Source organism: Pseudorasbora parva, chromosome 1, assembly GCF_024679245.1.
Source record: "Pseudorasbora parva isolate DD20220531a chromosome 1, ASM2467924v1, whole genome shotgun sequence".
In the NCBI taxonomy this organism is placed as follows: Eukaryota; Metazoa; Chordata; class Actinopteri; order Cypriniformes; family Gobionidae; genus Pseudorasbora; species Pseudorasbora parva.
In genome coordinates, this window is record NC_090172.1 from 12652003 (window position 1) to 12670378 (window position 18376).

Below are 18376 nucleotides of genomic sequence, written 5' to 3' on the forward strand. Positions count from 1 at the left end.
ACACAAAGTGTAACACTAAATCACTGAAGTAAACCTTTAACTACTACGTACTAACATTTAAATGATCAATTTGATACCAAGGCTGTTATCATAAACACTATATCTTGAACTTGGGAGGTTAGTTTTTCTATTTAAAGAAACTAAATACTTTAAGGATTAAAAGAGATTTAAGCTAGGGAATAAAGAAGACATAAGGTAAAATAAGTTCTGGGTCTAATTATAGCCTAGTTGTGAAGTAATTTTAATCTCTTTTCAAATAATATTTTGTTTAATAATATGCACACATTCACTCTAGTTAGTATGTCTAATATGAGTGTGATGAGACACTTACATATATCTCACAAGACGAGACAAGACACGAGAAACAAAGATAAGAAAACCACAATGATGAAATACATGACTAGAAATTAAAAATTGTTAGCCGGTGCATTTGAAATGTTTTAACTAATCATCTTGTAATGAATGTAATTTAATTTCTACATTCTGAGCATGAATTATCATTTACAGTAAAAAAAAAACACGAGTACTGTCTTCTTTCCTGTATGATTGTCTCTTCAAACCTTAGAGCTTCTTTTGACCTCCTAACTGAACTCCTTCATAGATCATAGATATTAAGTGCAAACAATAACCATAATTAAAGTACTCAATATTCAAAGTGCAAATTGAAACTTTTTTTTTCTTCAAGCATGATAAGAGATGGTTACAACTATATTTGCATGCCTCAGGGAGCCGCATACAGCAGTAACTTAATGAAATGACGTTTGAATGCGTGTTCCTTTTACAGAAAACAGTTTTACAGTTCCTTATTTCATGATTGTGTGTAGGCTACACTGTGGTTTAAGGAGCAGCGGTGCTGAACGCACAGTTTAAAAGATATCGGTGAAAGTGTTTTTTTCTAATGTCAATTTTTCATTTCACCACAGCTCTTCCAGACTGAATAGCTTCTCATCCTTACATGACTGTTAAAGTTAACTTACATTTTCGTAAACCTTAATATGTGAAAACCTCATAAAATATGGAGAACTGTGCGAGGTGGTCAGCGGGGTACAGTTGAGACGCAGCGTATCAATTGTACCCCGCACTAGAATCCTATTGAGGCAACTGCAATTTAGTTGCACGATGAAATGCTTTTCTTATAGTATTTTTGTCTTGTTTCAAGTCCAAACATAAAAACAATAAAATAAAATAAAAATAAAGCAAGTAAGAAGTATTTACAAGACTAGTAAAAATCATTGTCTTGGTTTGGGAATGTTTTTTTTTTTTTTTTTTTTTTTTACTAGTTTTAGCTCAAAATAAGTAAATAATCTGCCAATGGCAATTTATTATTAATAAATAATCAAAGAAAATACAGAAAGGAAAATAATTGTAATTAATTTTTAAAGGTATTTTACCAATTCAATGAATTGGTTAGGCAGTTTTACAGTATTATGGATGGGTGTCTCAACTGTACTCTGGTACTGTTCCAACTGTACCCGACATGGGTACAGTTGGAATGAAAAAGCACACGTGTTTATGAGCTAATTGTGGCAAATATGACCTACCTATGGATGTTAATAATTATTAATATTTTAGTAGACAAGTAAAGGAAATGTCATATGAAAAAATCACTTATTTTCAGACCTCAGTTTTGGTGTGGTAACTGAAAAAGCAAAAAGTGTACCAACTGTACTCGGTCTACCCTACACACTCTTTAACCGTAAAAACAAAAAAAGTTTTCACACTCATCTTCTGTTAACAGCCATCTTTGATCAGATTGGCCATCAATTTGACATTGACAAGGGCTGTTAGACCATTGAACATTTTTAGACCAGCCTAAAAGCCATCCTTACAATAAACAAGGCAGCGCGTAATGGAGAGGTCACAGTAGTCACATTTTATATTAGGTGTATTTAACTATTATGTAATTACAAACAAAAATAAGTAAATGTAAAAGTACAATGCACTTATTGGGCCCTATTTTAACGATCTGAAACGCAAGTGTCAAAGCGCGAAGCGCAAGTAACTTTGTGGGCGGGTCTCGGCGCTGTTGCTATTTTCCCGGCGGGATTAATGGCTCTTGCGCCCGGCGCAAATCTAAAATGGGTTGGTCTGAAGTAGCTTCATTATTCACAGGTGTGGTTTGGGCGTAACGTGAATAAACCAATCAGAGCGTCATCCTACATTCCCTTTAAAAGCAGGTTTATGATGTTCTGATGTTCTTGTAAGAGCAGTGAAAGACAGAGAAGTTGTGTTGTATGGGGATGGGAGAAAGCCACCCAAAATAGCGTCGGTTAAACAGGCATCGGTTAAACAGTTTTTTCAGTTTTTCAGTCGATTTTTTTTCCTGGTTCTTGACGGACAAACCAATTTGTCAGATGTCCTTATATACAGATATATGTCTTGCCACTATTGGGCAAACAGGTCTGATCCTTAATTACTACAATAAGCCTGAATAATTTGAAAGCTAGATTTATGCCTATTTTTTCACATCTTCGTGGCACACCACAATGATTTCCGTCATCTCATGTGTTAATATTTTTTTAGCGTAACAATTTATGATTTGCAAAAATAACTGTTGCATCTGTGTAGATTACATGAGCAAAGTGTATGCGCGTTGTGCACGCTATTCATTATGGTCAAGCATGCGCCCTTAAAATAGCATAATGAACAACGCACAACGCGCCACTGACTTTAGACTAGGTTTTTTCTGGTCAGTGGCACAATTGTTTAATGGAACAGCAAAATAGCACCAGGGATTGTTTGCGCCGGAACACGCCTCCTTTTTTGCGCTGAACCGCCTAGGGAGCGCAAGTTCATTCACTAGTTTAGCGACGTGCTTCTGTGGAGGGAAAAGCCCGCTTTGCGCGGGTGCAAAATAGGAATGACACAAAGTCGGTGTACAAAGTCAATTGCGCTGGGTGCAAGATAGGGCCCATTTTGTACATTTTTTACATTGCACTTATATTTAAAAAGAAGACCTGCATGTATTAAAGCCATGATTCATTTCTATAATAAGCCTGTTGACCCTCCCCCTACCTCTTAATCCACCCTTAACACCACACCCTTAACACCACCACACCTGGCCCTAACCATGCCCATTTCCCACCACAATATCAGCAAAAGTTTTGCAATACAACATAAACACAATAAGTACATTGTACTTATTTTCGTTTGTAATTACATAGTAATTAAATACACCTAATATTTATTTATTTTATTTATTTGTTTATTTAGCAGGGACAATGCATACAGACATAGCTACAATACAAGTACTGCAAATGATGTGCAGCATATAGACTTTATAGCTAGTGCTAATTCTCAACTCCTGTCCCTGGTTGTGGACATAAAGTGTAACCAAATGTTTTGACTGAAAGAGCTGTCTAAAGCTAGCCTAGAAATCTAGACGCACCCTAGCGGCAGCAAATTTTATTTCCCCGCAAGTGTGGTCTAGCAACTCTCAATTCCTATCTGAGCTGTATTCCTCAGAATCTGGACGGCCCAATCACATCGTGTAGGCTATAGAGTCGGCGGGCGGGGCCATAATGACGACAGCCGAGTTGCGTTTGCGTGCTTCTAGTAACACAGTCTTCTAGTAAACACAGAAACGGCGAACGGCGGCGGTCTTTCGAATCAGCTCTGCCCGCGCCTCCGGAAGACTTGGAGTTAAGCTTTCCTCTGAGAAAAGAACAAAGAGTGGCACTGAAGTCATTCTTAAAAAGGGAAGATGTGTTCGGAGTTTAGCCGACCGGATACGGCGAATGTTTAATCAGTCAGCGAGCTCCCCTTCACCGTCATTGCTCCGGTTGGTGTACCGCTATCCTATCGCGTGCAGCGGGAGTTTGAAAGACAACCGTTTATCCCGCCCCTCGGATTGAGCCCTGTCTATGGTGAGTTTCCAGACCAAACATCTTGATGTGGGTCTGGCTTGTCAGGCTAGTCTAAAGCTTAATGATGGTGATATATAGCCTACAATTAGCTTTTTACCTCAGGTGATTGTATTTTGGCTTAAATTCATAAATGTGTTAATTCGAAAAAAATAGACTAAGTGTAAATAGCAATGAGATTTTATTTACACTAAGTGAAAATAATAATCTATTCTATTTACACCATATAAAAGTAGCAGTTCTTTGCAATATGTTTAAATAGTAATAAGATGCTATTTATACTTTATTTTGACTGATACATGCTATTTGCACCTCAGTAAGCTGTACATTAACAGGATGCAATAATAGTGTAAATGATTACACCTACCCCTAACCCTACCGAATAAATAATTTTATCATTGTTAAACACTTCGTTAGGCCCTTTATTTCCACTTTTAGAACTTTTTCTTCATTTTTATTTAAAGTAAAGGCCTTTCCGGTGCGATATGTGATGGGAAAAGGAGTAGAGAGAGCTTGGCAAACGGCATATTTTAACCCGGGTCGTTCCCATTAAAACCTTGATCCCTGAGCCTTACTTTTTGCTGACTACGCCATTGAAGACGTTGAAACGCGTTTTTTTTCTTTTCTTGTTTGGCCCAGCCAGGCATTGTTAGGTGGAGCTAGTGCGAATAGCACTTGCCAACAATGCACATTACTTGCACTTGGTGTAAACAGACACTCGACACATGACACATGATGAACAAAATATGTAAGTATCATAAACATTTGTTAGTCACAGGATATTTTCCTGTGATAATTCAAAAGCCTTTCAAATCACTTCAGCACTCTGTAGTGGAAATCCTATGTTCTCAAACTTGGTAACAATTTGAGTTTTTACAAATAAACACAGTCAATTGGTTAATGTAATTCTAATCAATGTATTCCTCTTAAATTCATATACACATCATAAAACACACACACTCACTGTTAGTAGATTGAGCAAGTCTGTGTTGGCCTCAATGTTCGGCGGAGTGTTCTGCACAAGGGCCAATTCCTGCAGGATCGCATGGAGTTGCTGGGTTTTGGCCAAGTTGACGCGAGTCTTCTGTGGGTCTGACCAGTCGGGCAGTGCAACATGAACAGCTATCAAGTCCTTGAGGCTAACGGCCAGGATTGGGAAACGAAACCCAGTGCAATCAGCGAAGCGGCGCCGGTATTGACTGTAGTTACCACAAGATGTCACCAGGTCCAACAAACTGTTAAAGATCTGAGAGAGGTATTCAGAAATTGATTCGGTCTGAAATACAAGTGTTGGATTTGATGTAAAGGTCTGGTGCACAGGTGTTGTATGTACCTTATTGGTTTCATTGTTGATGTGTGCCTGTGTGTCCTTCAGCCTAGAGATGGAGCTATTATTGAGACCTCCGACCACCGCCATCAGCGTGTTGAAATTCTGCAGCTGTAGTAGTTTCTAAAGGTTGTGAATTAGTGAGAAAGAAAGAGAGGATGAAGTTGACAAAATATTTCTTTATATTATTAATAGAAATAAATAAATAAATAATGCACAAACAACTATGCTATTATGAGTCTCTGAAAGCTTCCATGTAGGCATATTTTAGCAAACTCGTGGAAGATGTAAACATATATAAACCATAAACAATTTGCAACAGTAAACAACAATTTATTGTAACCATACTATCCATAAAAGCACTAATTTTACTAAGTATGTATGTTAAGTTATTTTAGTATTATATCTACTCTTTCCAATGAAAGATAGGCTACATTAAACATCTAATTTATATTTTTTTCTCTCACTATATAGGCAATAACACAGAAAAAGTGAAGAATCTTAAATATTTTTTCAAAAATCTTTCAGAATTTATTTACATTTTTTGAAAAATCTTTCTAAATACTAACAATACAACAGATACAATAGGCCCATACAAACTTGTGGGGCTTGGCCCCTAAATAGTATGTTCCTATCCTGCTTTTAAAAGGTAGATGGATAGAACATGTATTTCAAAGAGAAAGACTAGATATGAGAAGATACTGGGCAGAAAACCTTGTAGAAAAGAGAGGGAAAAAACAGAACGATATACAGCGGTAGTCGACGTGATATTTTGGAAGAGGAAGAGCTCAGGGCCCATAAGAAGGAAGAGAACAAGGGATCATCAGGAGGAATAAGAGCAGGGGGTAGATCCCCACTGCGTTTCTGAAAAATTCAAAGAGAAGAAAAGTCACATGGGACTAGCTGTCATCGCACTAAAGGTCTACACCAGAACTCTGCTTTTGAAGTCTTCAGAAGTCTTCTGAGTTTTATTTATTAGGTTGACATTTTTTGCTGATTTTTCCACACTACAGCTGTTGTTCTTATAAATACAATAACTTTTTGTTCTGTACAAGAAGTGATAGTTCCCAACGCTGTAGACTATAATTTCAACCACACAATAATTTATAGGCCAAGCACTACTGAATGAGCAAATGTATTCTAAAAATCAGTCTTTAACTGCTACATACTAGGGTTTGAATGGCTTCAGATTTATGTCGACATTAATGTTGTGTTGACATCGACTAGTTGATGACGTTTTTAATGAACAAATAAGCCTAAACCTCAAGCTGAGACTGAACGCAGGTTGTCTTGTGCACAGCTATGGCATATGACACAGTGCTGCGCACAACGCTATTGCTCCTACATAACAGCTTATCAGTTCTTTTGTCTTTGGGTCCTTATTTTTCTCAAGCAATAAAGCAGCACAGTAAGAATTAGATATACAGTGTTGGGGTAGTTACTCAAAAAAAGTATTTAGTTATTAGTTACTTCTGTAAATTGTAATGAGATTTTTTTTACTAGTTACTGCATTTAAAAATTAACTTCACTACTTATTACTTTACTTTCCTGTTTCTTAATTTAGAGTGTAGATACATGGACAGACATCATAGCCCTATCATCACTTAGCCTGTCAACACATTGTTTATTGTATAAATGTTTACAAAATGGCATGTAAAACCATATGAAAGAACAATATCCCTGTCTGCACAAAGAAATATGTCTCATTTAAAATCTACAAACAACAGGATAAAGGAGGCTATAATGGGGTCATTTTAAAATGTCAACACACAAGTTTCAAAACACAGGCTTTGGGAATCCTTAGAACAAAATAAAATAAAGGTCACTTTATGTTTAAGAGAGAGAATGAATGTGATTCAAGGCCAAATCTTGCAGATAAAGTTGAAAACTTGCTCATTTAAGAACATTATTAAATGGAAAGAGCTAGAACATAATGTAGCTAAGTGTTTGGAATGCAAAGCATAGTTCAGTTGAAACCTTGCCCTCTTTAGTTTGTTGTTGATGCTGGAAACTGTATGAGGCAATCTGACTGTTTAAATAAAAGCACTGAAATAAAAATGTGCTGTTTATCTCTTAATCAGTTTAGGGCCATTCCCACAGGACGCGGTTTTGCGGTTAAAAATGCGATATGCAGGTCTAGAGATAGTTTTTTTTAAACTTTTTTTACTTGAGTGCTGTGGTTATAAAGCCGTGTCATGCATGATTCTATGCAAAACGTATGGAAGAGATTCAAGCGCAACAGTCAAACGATCTAGGGTAATGTTTACGATAAAAAAATGATGTAATGGAATAAAAAAACATCCTGTGTGGTATTTAATTGCCCCTCTTCACGCAATTAAGTTTGCATTCATTGCTATATTAACATGTAGGCTTCCATTCTGTTTTCTTTCCAAATTATCACTGGACAGTAAAAAAAAGTGAAAATGTTGATTTTCACCCGGAGCTACCTCACTCAAATCGATCTCTATGGCAACAGTGCCCAGGCAAGCACACACGCAGCGCATGCACGGAGCACTTAAACAGATCCAAACTGCACACACAGGCAAACACGACTTGGGTGACGCACGAAGTGCGTTCCTATAGTCTAGTAAAGTAGTGTAGTTACCGATATTTTAGTGTAATGCTTTAATTTTCCTTCGTTACTCAAAAAAGTAAATATGTTACTTTTTTGTAACTTGTTACCCCCAATACTGCATATATATGAATGCATAAGTGAGAGAGCGAATGCATGTGAATGAATTCTACCTGGCAATGTCTCTGCTGGTTTTAGTTACTAAGAAATATATGCTAGAACTTTTCAGCTTCTAAGCGATTTCACTGATAAATCATAGAACGGTGTTGACAATACATTTCTGCGCTACTGAAGCTGTGCACGATCTGCATGTGGTGCAAGCTACTGTCTGTATGTGTGTGTGTAATGCAGCAGCGCATTAGTCTAGAACAGCGACTAACATGTGTACAATAAGCTGTTTAAGACGTGCATTCACCTGATCAATGTTGGGCATCCAGATGGCATAATCAAACATATCTTATGAAGCGCTCTATGAGTATGCATTTATTTGTTATTTTAACTGTTGGAAACAGATTATTAAAGTGGATTTCAAATATTTCTTGTCCTGTTGCGCCATCTGTAGGCAAAGATCAGCGACTAGAAGGCGTCGAGCTTAAAGGGGCAGTTAAGCGTTGGGAAGATTAATCTAAACTGGGTCATTAATGTAGTAGAAATGTGTAATTATTTTTGAATTTGGTGCTTTCTAGACTGAGAAAAGACAGAAAATGTATTTTAATTTAAAATAAATTAAAATGTATTTATATTATGGGGATGAAAGACAACAACTCCCAGAATTGGGAATCGCTGCCCTACGAGGCCACTCCCAAAGCCACCTCTACTGAATCACTGATCACATTCCCACCGCATTCATTTTCATAAAATCAGTTCAGTTAGAGAACAGACAAAAAACTGAAAAGTGAAAGTGTCTGTTCAATATAATGTGATTTAGCCGCTGAGGGAGTGTCCCAGCACAAACGCTGCAGGAGTCCGATTACATTCACCGTGATGACTGAGCTGAATGAGCTCTCATTTACATGCCTGAGCTGAGTGCTGTGAGTGCGATCCCACTCCCCATGTGCGGGTTGAAAACATGCGGAAATCGCAGTCCCTCTGCTGACTGTAGTCTTTAGCCTCTGGCCAAAAATTCCTCTGATGACACATAAATCTCTTGTCTCAGGGGGATATGAGGAGGGGAAGAATGATAATTTGAATATACACCAGGGTTTCTACTGATACAAAGCAATATGCTAATTGCTGAAGTAACCCTTTAAAGCGCCATGGCAGAGCATTAAAGTCAGCTAGTCTGAGCAACCCCTACTATGTCCATCTCAATAGTGGCAATATTTTGCCATGGAATAACAATTACTGATGTACACTGAAAATCTTTGTTCTATTAGTGCATATTAGTTCAAGTTAAAGTAAGACCAACAGTAGTTTGTTTTCCTGACCTGTGCGACCTGCATGAACTGTGCAATCACGGCAGCTCTCTGCGGGGCAGTGGGTTTGCTGAGAACCATCAGCTGAATCCACTGTGAGACGCTGTTAAAGAGTGTAATAAACCTCTCCAGAATTGGGTTATCTACTGTACAGCCATGCATCACAAAGCTGTGGTAATCCTGAAACTGAAACACAGATAAAACAAATGACCACAGACGTCATTCATAATGATTTATTTATGACCTTTGGTGGTTTAATTCCATAATAAGAGAACAATAAACTTTTTAACAGGTTCATTTCAGTTAAAAATTTGTCTTGTGCAAAATATGCAAAGATCTGTTATGTGAAAGATCCTAAAGTGCCCTTATCATGCTTTTTCTGCATAATACTAAGTGGTAGATAATTGAGTTATTTATTGTTATTTATTGTCCCTCCCTTCAAGTCAGCCTATAGACTTCACTGGTTGTCCACAAAAAAACAACACTATCGAGACTGTTCCTATCACTGTGGATCAAGTTCTGAGGAAGCCTCCGAAATTCAGATTCAGAATTCATGCTGAAATTCAGATATGGTAATGTGTGCTTAGTTTCTGCTGTAAGCGGTACACCAAATAATCACAACAGACTGGGCCATCTGACCAATCAGAGAATTGAAGGTTCTTGGAAAGGAGGGGTTTAGAGAGATAAGATCCTTGATCTAACCTTTTTAGACATTGTGATAAAGAAGGTGATGCTGCAATGTATATTTTGAGAGAATTAAAGTGTTTTTACCTTGGATGCATGTAAACCTATTATAGTAGACCTCCAAAACAAAATTAGGAACCTTTAAAATAGCATAATAGGGGCACTTTAATGAGGGCAATTCTAAATAGAAAACAAAACACAATTATTATTTTTTGTTTGAACAATATGTTGAGATTGAGCACGAGGTATGCACACATAAGCACTCGGCTGTATATTTAATCTTTTTGGTGGTCCTTTCTCATCCTTAGTTCTTAATATAAGATTAAAATAAATGCATCAGCTTACCACTCCACCAAGCCCTTAAAGGCACCTTTCAGCATATTTAGACTTTAATTTGGACATAATGTGGTGTATTTTGGTCTACCTTGTATGATACTCTGAGGACAATTAGAGCAAAAACCTGTACTCACAAACGTACCATTATCTTGCAGAAGGATTTGTACTCCAGATAGGTCAGATGTTCAGCAAGCTCACAAGGGTCCAGGTGATCAAACAAAAGGGACATTTTCCTCTTTTTTGACAATGATGGAACTCTTTGGGTAACTTGTCGTTTCCATTTGTATGAGGGCCTGCAGAGGGAGAAAATGTTATTTCAGACAGGACTAAGGTTGTTATTCCTGGCAGTTGACAAACATGCTGAAATATGACTGTGCTGTGTAACATAAAAATAAAACATATCAACTACTCACCCTCAGTCTACTCTAAAAATTGTTTAAAACTTGTTTTTTCTAGTTTTTAATTTTGTCACATTAGAAATTGCAGAAACAACGGTTTGAGAGCTGCAGCAGAATGCATGTGGACTACTTTAATGGTACTTTTTTGGTGTTTTTTTCCCTTAACAGCTGCAGTTATCATCCATGACCATATGGGAAAAAAGCAGTCTGGGCATGATCTTTTTCTTTGGTCCATGGAAGAAAAAACATGCATGTTTTGAAAATTACTGCAAGTAGAATGAGAACATTACATTTATTTTGCTTAATATTCTATCCAAGCACGTCATTATTTTTTTCATGTGCTCCATGTAATCTTTAAACAATGAACTACCCTGTGAGTGCAGGACAACCTGTCACTCATATGAGATCCACCAATAGCAAACCACAACCATCCAATCAATCCCACATGGACAAAATCAAGTCAGGCCCTACATTTTCTTTCTAGTTCGAGAAGCCGTTCCACTCAGATAGTGCATCACAATAGAGAAGAAAAGACAATCACAACTTGTGTTTCATGCCATATTTAACGTTTTCAGAATAAGAAGAACATAAAAATAAGTGTGGGTATGAGTAAGTATACTTACACACTCTCTACATCAATAAGTTGACTCTGTGTTTCATTGCCGCCAGTGTTCAGGTTCTCTCTCAGGTCTTTAATCTGGTCAGCCAAAGCAGGATTCAAATCAAACTCTACAGGAAATTCGGAAATCCAGTACCTACATAGAAAAAGACCAAACAGCAATTGCAATGAAAAAGACAAGACATACCATGGAGAATTAAAAAGAGTTACAGATTTTGTCTTACTTTACGAGGTGGCATATTTGGGCTCTGATCTCATCAGTGCTGCCCTCCTGTGACCTGCACACTTGTTAAGGCTGTAAAGTGTTTTCTATTGAACTCTACAACAAGACATTAATTTAACACCATTTAAACCAGGGCTTTACAGCAAATCTTACATTAGAACATATGTAGATTGCATATTGCACCTTTTATGGGAAGTTAACAACATCATAGTCCTGATTTTATAGATTTGCATCACATACATAATTAACTTTACAACAAGAATATATATCAGGTTTTAAATCACCTAATGGCCAGATTAAAGGGTTAATTCCTGTGCATCTAGCATGGGTTGTAACCATCTAATGAAGTGGAAATACACTATATTGCCCAAAGTATTGGAAAAACCCTCAGAATCATTGAATTCAGGTGTTCAGCCACTTCCATGGCCACAGGTGTATAAAATCAAGCACCTAGACATGCAGACTGAATATTACACAGTCAACTTTTAGTGGTTCTAATAAATTGGAAGCAATTGAGAACAACAGTAGCTCAGCCACAAAGTGGTAGGCCATGTAAATTCACAGAGCGGGGTCAGCGCATGCTGATGCGCACAGTATGGATAAGTCACAAACTTTCTAGAGAGTCAACAGTTACAGACCTCCAAACTTCGTGTGGCCTTCAGATTAGCTCAAGAACAGTGCCTGAGGCAGGCTTCCAAGCACCAAGTGCAATGCAAAGCATCAATGTAGTGGTATAAAGCTCACCTCTGGACTCTAGAGCAGTGGAGACGTGTTCTCTGGAGTGACAAATCACGCTCAGACTCTGTCTGGCAATCTGATGGAGGAGTCTGGATTTGGCAGTTGCCAAGACAACGGTACTTGCCTGACTGCATTGTGCCAAGTGTAACGTTTAGTGGAGGGGGATTATAGTGTGGGGTTGTTTTTCAGGGGCTGGTCTTGGCCACTTAGTTCCAGTGAAAGGAACTCTTAATGCTTCAGCAAGACATTTTGGACAATTTCACACTCCCAACTTTGTGGGAACAATTTGGGGAGGGCCCCTTCCTGTTCCAACATGACTGCACACCAGTGCACAAAGAGAGGTCCATAAAGACATGGATGCGCGAGGAAGTGTGCAGGATCTTGACTGGAGGAACTTGTGGAGTCCTGACCACAACCCGATAGAACACCTTTGGGATGAATCAGAACGGAGACTGTGAGCAAGGCCTTCTTGTCCAACATCAGTGCCTGACCTCACAGATGCACTTCCAGAAGAATGGTCAAAAATTCCCATAAACATACTCCTAAAACTTGTGGAAACCTTCACAGAAGAGTTGAACTTGCATAGCAGCAAAGGGAGGGCCAATTCCAAATTGAACCTCATACGAATTAAGAATGGGATTTAATTAAAGTTCATGTGCATGTAAAGACAGGCATCCCAAAACTTTTGGCAATATAGTGTATATTGGTAAGATTGTACTTACAATTTATTTTGATTTCCAATATTAACACAATGAACAATGCAGAACTGCAACAACAATTTGATCAAATGTATTATAATCCATTATGAAAATAATCAACAACAAACTTAATTATTGATTTGTCCCGTCTGCATGGAAACCATTTGCCAGTCACGTTGCTTTACAGAAGAGAATAACCAAAGACTATGGGGCTTTGGAATAGCATATTTCTATGGATTAAACACATATGGAAAACAGCGGAGCTGCTGTGGGAAAGGTGCACGACCCAGTTTGTCTGAAACATGGGAATGCTTTAAATGAAGTGCTTCAACCAAAAGTATACGCATCTACTGCAGCTTGCCCTGTCATGCTTTGACAAATGCATGTGCAGCTTCATATTTTTGAGACATGTTTTCCTCAGTCCATAGCTTACATTTTACAGTTATATTCGTATGCTAGAAAGTCCCGTGAATATAACCTGACAACAAGTGAGTCTCCGTAAAACTTCTCCGACTTTAATCACAGAAGTGTGATTGGGGCGGCAGTGGTTCATGTAGATTGTCTACAAACCGAAAGGTTGGTGGTTCGATCCCTGGTTCCACCTGACCAAGTGTCGAGGTGTCCATGAGCAAGACACCTAACCCCAGCTGCTCCCAACGAGCTGGATGGCACCTTACACGGCAGACACCGCCGTCGGTGTATGAATGAGAGAGTGAATGGGTGAATGTGAGGCAAGATGTAAAGCGCTTTGGATGGCCATAGGGTCTGTTAAAAGGGCTATATAAATGCAGTCCATTTACCATTTACTTCAATCACAGTGCCGGTGACAAAAATATACATTTTGCTAAAATATTTCTTGTTCAAAATTAATTGTAGGTTCAAACATTATTTATTTTTAATTATTAAATTTTATATATATATATATATATATATATATATATATATATATATATATATATATATATATATATATATATATATATATATATATATATATATATATATATATATATAATTATTAAATTATTTTAATTTATTATTAAGCCTATTAATGTAATAAAATTACTATGTTCACATGACTGAATGCGTGTGTTCCTCGTACCTTGTAAAAGTTAACTTCTGTGCTTTTTTTTTGTTCTTTGTCATTTTTAAACTTCTGCTACAAAACTTTGAAAGCAATCAATTGTTTGGTGTAGAATGTCATGTTTATATTGCTATTTTATAGCGCGCACACACACACACACACACACACAGAATACATTTTTTTTTTTAAATGGAATAATATTAACGAATTTGAATTGGAATGATTGTTTTTTAATTTCATTTGGATTAATCAAAGATAATAATCTTTAGCAGCCCTAGTACAATGCAATACAAGATACAACACAAGGGTTATAGATAAAGGATACTTTAGCAGTAGTTTCTTGGACAGATCGGTGGAAGATATGTACCAAGGATGCATCATCAGAAACATTTTCAAAAAGGAGGGATTTTTTATTGTGCCTGCATTGTCTGAAAGCACAAACATCACAGAACATTAATGACAAAATAAACCATAGACATTATTTTGTGGTGACTTCTTTGGCTATTGTTGACAAGCTTTACCATCTAAGCTTTGCTAATGAACAGCATAATGGGATACAGTTTGCTGATACATCATCTAGATCCACACCAGCAATTGCTCTAATTCATCAGACTACATTTTCCACTCAAACATTTGTTTGAAACTCATTTGTGTATAAAACTTTCTTTATAGCCTCACCAAAGGATTGTATGCAGATGTCCACCAACTCATCCACTGTTCCTGAGTCCACAGGTAACGGATCCATCATTTCTCTCTCTTTCTTCCTCTACCTCCACTTTCTAATGCCCTTCTGTCTTTCTCTTCTCCTCCAGTGGTCTTCCTCTTCTCTTTTGTCTGTCAATAGAGATTGTTATAAGGAGAGGAACACATTGAATACCCTTATGATTAAGAAGTGCACGTAATTGTATAAAATGTGCACTTGTAGTGTACTTCAAATGTTAAAAGTATATAAAAAAAAATAAAACTGTATTTGCAGATAATATTTTAATAAAATAAAAGGCCACTTAAATGTATTTAAACGGAGTGCATTTTCATAACTATTTGTCCAACACACCCAAGTAAACTTAAAAAAAAAACACTTTGTAATGATGTCAAATTAAAACTTTTGCTTTTAAGTCATTTTAAGTCACTAACTGCTTACACACAAAATCATTACTTGACACACAATTTCTGACACTCAAACACCAGAACCACACATCAAATCATAAAACACTTTTTCAAATCTCAACACACAATTCTCTATGTAAGACAAAAATCTAAGAGGAAGTATCTTGATTTCCTTTTTCAAAGACAACCAATCAAATTGCTACACTTACTCATCAGTGCCTCACACAAACTCATCACGTGTGCAAACAATCATTGCTTTACTTAACACCAACCAGTCATGGCTTAGGAATAGGCCAAAGGTCAAGTTATAGGTTATGAACAATAGATGCAAGCAATGCAGACAGAGTAAGGGGAGTTGGACACACTCACTCATTCACTCACACACACGTTGTTTTACCATGTTTTATGGGGACTTTCCATAGGCGTAATGGTTTTTATACTGTAAAAACTGTATATTCCCTTCTTCACTGCCCCTGCCCCTAAACCTACGCATCATTTTCAAAAAACATCACTTAGTATGATTTATAAGATATTTTTCCTCATGGGGACCAAAAAATGTCCCCACAAGGACAAGGATTTCGGATATTGCCATCTTTGTGGGGACATTTCGTCCCCATAACATAGGGTTAATGGTTTTCTATACTATTACTGTATACAACAGTAATGTTTGGCCTAATAAATATGTTCTGTTTCTACATTGGTTATAGTGTACTTGTTACCCCTCTCAGCAGATGACTTTCACTGTAGAACAATGTATTCAAATGTAGATATAAGCCTATGAAAGACCAAAGAGCTTTAGAAACAACAGTGTTAACATGATATATCCAAATATACTATTATGAAAGAAAAGAAGTGTTTGCCATTTGATGCAAATGTTTCATTCTGACATATGTTTATGGCATTTTGAATGCAGTGTTACATTTTGAAGGAGATATGAGACAATTTGCATTTTATGTGTGCGGTTTTGGGACCTGTTCATAGAGTTTTGGAAAAAAGGAGACAGTTTTGAAAACGTGTGTAAACAGTTAGAAAAAAACTAATACTATTTTGTTGTGAGCTGAGCTGACTAACATACTAAAGGACATGAAAAGTACTTGATTATAATTTTCACTGCAGTGCAAATACATGTATTTTAAATGTACTAAAGTAATCATTACAAATGTGTAATTACAAAAATATATAAATACATGACATACTCGTTTCAATATAAATATTGGCCCCACTTTATATTAGGTGGCCTTAAGTATTATGTACTTACATCAAAAATAAGTACATTGTACTTACTGTGTTCAAATTGTATTGCAAAACACCTTTGCTAATATTGAGGTGGATACGGGTAGAGTTAGGGACAGTTGTGGTGGTATAGGTGAGTTTAAGGGTAGGGTTAGGTGTAAGGGAAGTGCCAACTGTGTAATTACAAATGTAACTACAAACATTTATTACAGACGTAATTACATGCAGGTATTTTTTAAATGTAAGTACAATTTAAAAACATGTATGTACACAATAAGTGCATTGTATCAAATGATTAATTACAATGTTAGTACTTAGTAGTTAAGGCCACCTAATATAAAGTGGGTCCTAAATATTTTAGTTTTAGTAGCTTATCAGACCATTCAGAAATTCACTTTAAAAGACAAAAGAAGTAAATTACATTTTATTTTGCAGGAGACTTAAGTACTACTTAACTAAGGGACAAAAGAGCCCATTAAAGTCCAGCTTTTTGATTAATTTAAATGCAGACAGCATGCATTTAAAGGAAGTGTATTTAAGATTGTGGCCAAAACTGGTACTGCAATCACTTTCAAATGACTGTAGAGTGGTGTATCCCCTGTCCCCCTCCCCTTGACTCAAGGTTGCCAGATAGGCTGCAGGATCAGCAGGAACGTTTGTAGATCTGCAGCTGTGGTAACTAGAGCAGATCTGGCAACCCGAATGCCAAAACACTACTGACTTTGTGATTGGTCGATAGGTGGAGGGTGGAGCTTCAGGCCAACATCAACATCATGAGGGCTGCAACAACAACTTTTAAATGACAATATCCTGGCCGGACTACTGTTGTCAGTGATAAAAGTATTTTAAATTAACATGATTTCTAAATGTCTACTGAAATACAGTATCAGGGGCATTTTATGATTAATTGAAATACATTTTTTACATACAGTTCCTTTAAGTGTCTGAAAACACTGCATTCCTTCTACAATATATTTTTAAAGTATATTAAGTACTCAGCTTAAAGGGATACTTCACCGCTTTTTCATATTAAACTATGTTATTCCCTTAACTAAAAAGAGTTGACACATACCTTTCTCGTTTTAAAAAGTCTTGCAGTAAAAAGTCACTAGATGTGAGGGAGGATTTTTCAGGCGTGACTTTTTACTGCGCCGAGTCGAAGTACTCTCAGAAGTGTTATTCCGCCACACATTATAGTTCTCCTTTTTAATCCACTTAGAAAAGCACCATGTTTTATTTTATGTCACCATACTTGATCGTTCAACTATTTGTGTAACTGTATTTAAATAGGGAAAACGTGGAGGTGTTTGGTCGCTTCTAACTTGATCTCTGTTTGGTACCTAATGAATGAACTAGGCTTAGTGGGCTAAGCTTAATGCTATCAGAATGTCACAGAGATTAAGTGCACACACTCGGATGAGAGAGTTATGTATCAACTTTTTTTAGTTAAGGGAATAACATAGTTTATGAAAAAACAGTGAAGTATTCCTTTAAAACTATGTCTAAACCACAAGAGCATGTTTCACATTTCAGTGTGTACTGCTTCACGCTTCACAGTACAAAGCTATTTCTGGTCTTACACTTCAGCAGCAGCTAGAATAGCTGTATAAACCTATCTAGTATATAAGAGAATAAAGAGATGTGCTTGCATGTATTTGTGTGTGTGCTTTAAACTTTGACCAAATCAAACACAGAAGACGACATAATGACACTACATTCTGGCATATCAGTGACAAAATGACAGACGTACCAAATGTCCAAGCTGATAAACACATTTACCGTATAAAACATCCAGAGAAACATCATAATGAGCTTCAGACTGCCAAGCAATTGACCTCTTCCAAAACAGAAACCCTCAAGTTATCACATCCTAAAAAAGAAACAGTCACACACACACCAAACCACAGTCTATCCATACACAACACACACTTATCACTCATTGTCTTTCCTGTATTGACCAAACAGACAAACACACACATGCACATTTCTGCTCATGCAGTCTAAGCAAGGTGGCCAACAGGAAACCATGGCAACACACTCCATTCCATTGTGATCAACACACCGTGTAGAAATGAATTT

The 18376-nt window shown here is 37.0% G+C and overlaps 1 protein-coding gene across 3 annotated transcripts in view; it reads right to left on the reverse strand.

Moving 5' to 3' along the window:
• Nucleotides 1-18376, reverse strand: part of LOC137047349 (RAS guanyl-releasing protein 2) — a 66337-nt gene that overhangs the window by 17966 nt on the left and 29995 nt on the right. For all 3 annotated transcript variants that reach the window (XM_067425148.1, XM_067425060.1, XM_067425002.1), the window contains 8 exons: nt 14636-14791; nt 14283-14385; nt 11439-11492; nt 11219-11350; nt 10340-10490; nt 9190-9363; nt 5197-5313; nt 4828-5109 (listed from right to left, as the gene is read on the reverse strand). In XM_067425148.1, coding sequence (XP_067281249.1) covers nt 4828-5109; nt 5197-5313; nt 9190-9363; nt 10340-10490; nt 11219-11350; nt 11439-11492; nt 14283-14385; nt 14636-14705 — 1083 coding nt within the window. In that variant the 5' untranslated portion in view covers nt 14706-14791. The remainder of the gene's footprint in view (nt 1-4827; nt 5110-5196; nt 5314-9189; nt 9364-10339; nt 10491-11218; nt 11351-11438; nt 11493-14282; nt 14386-14635; nt 14792-18376) is intronic.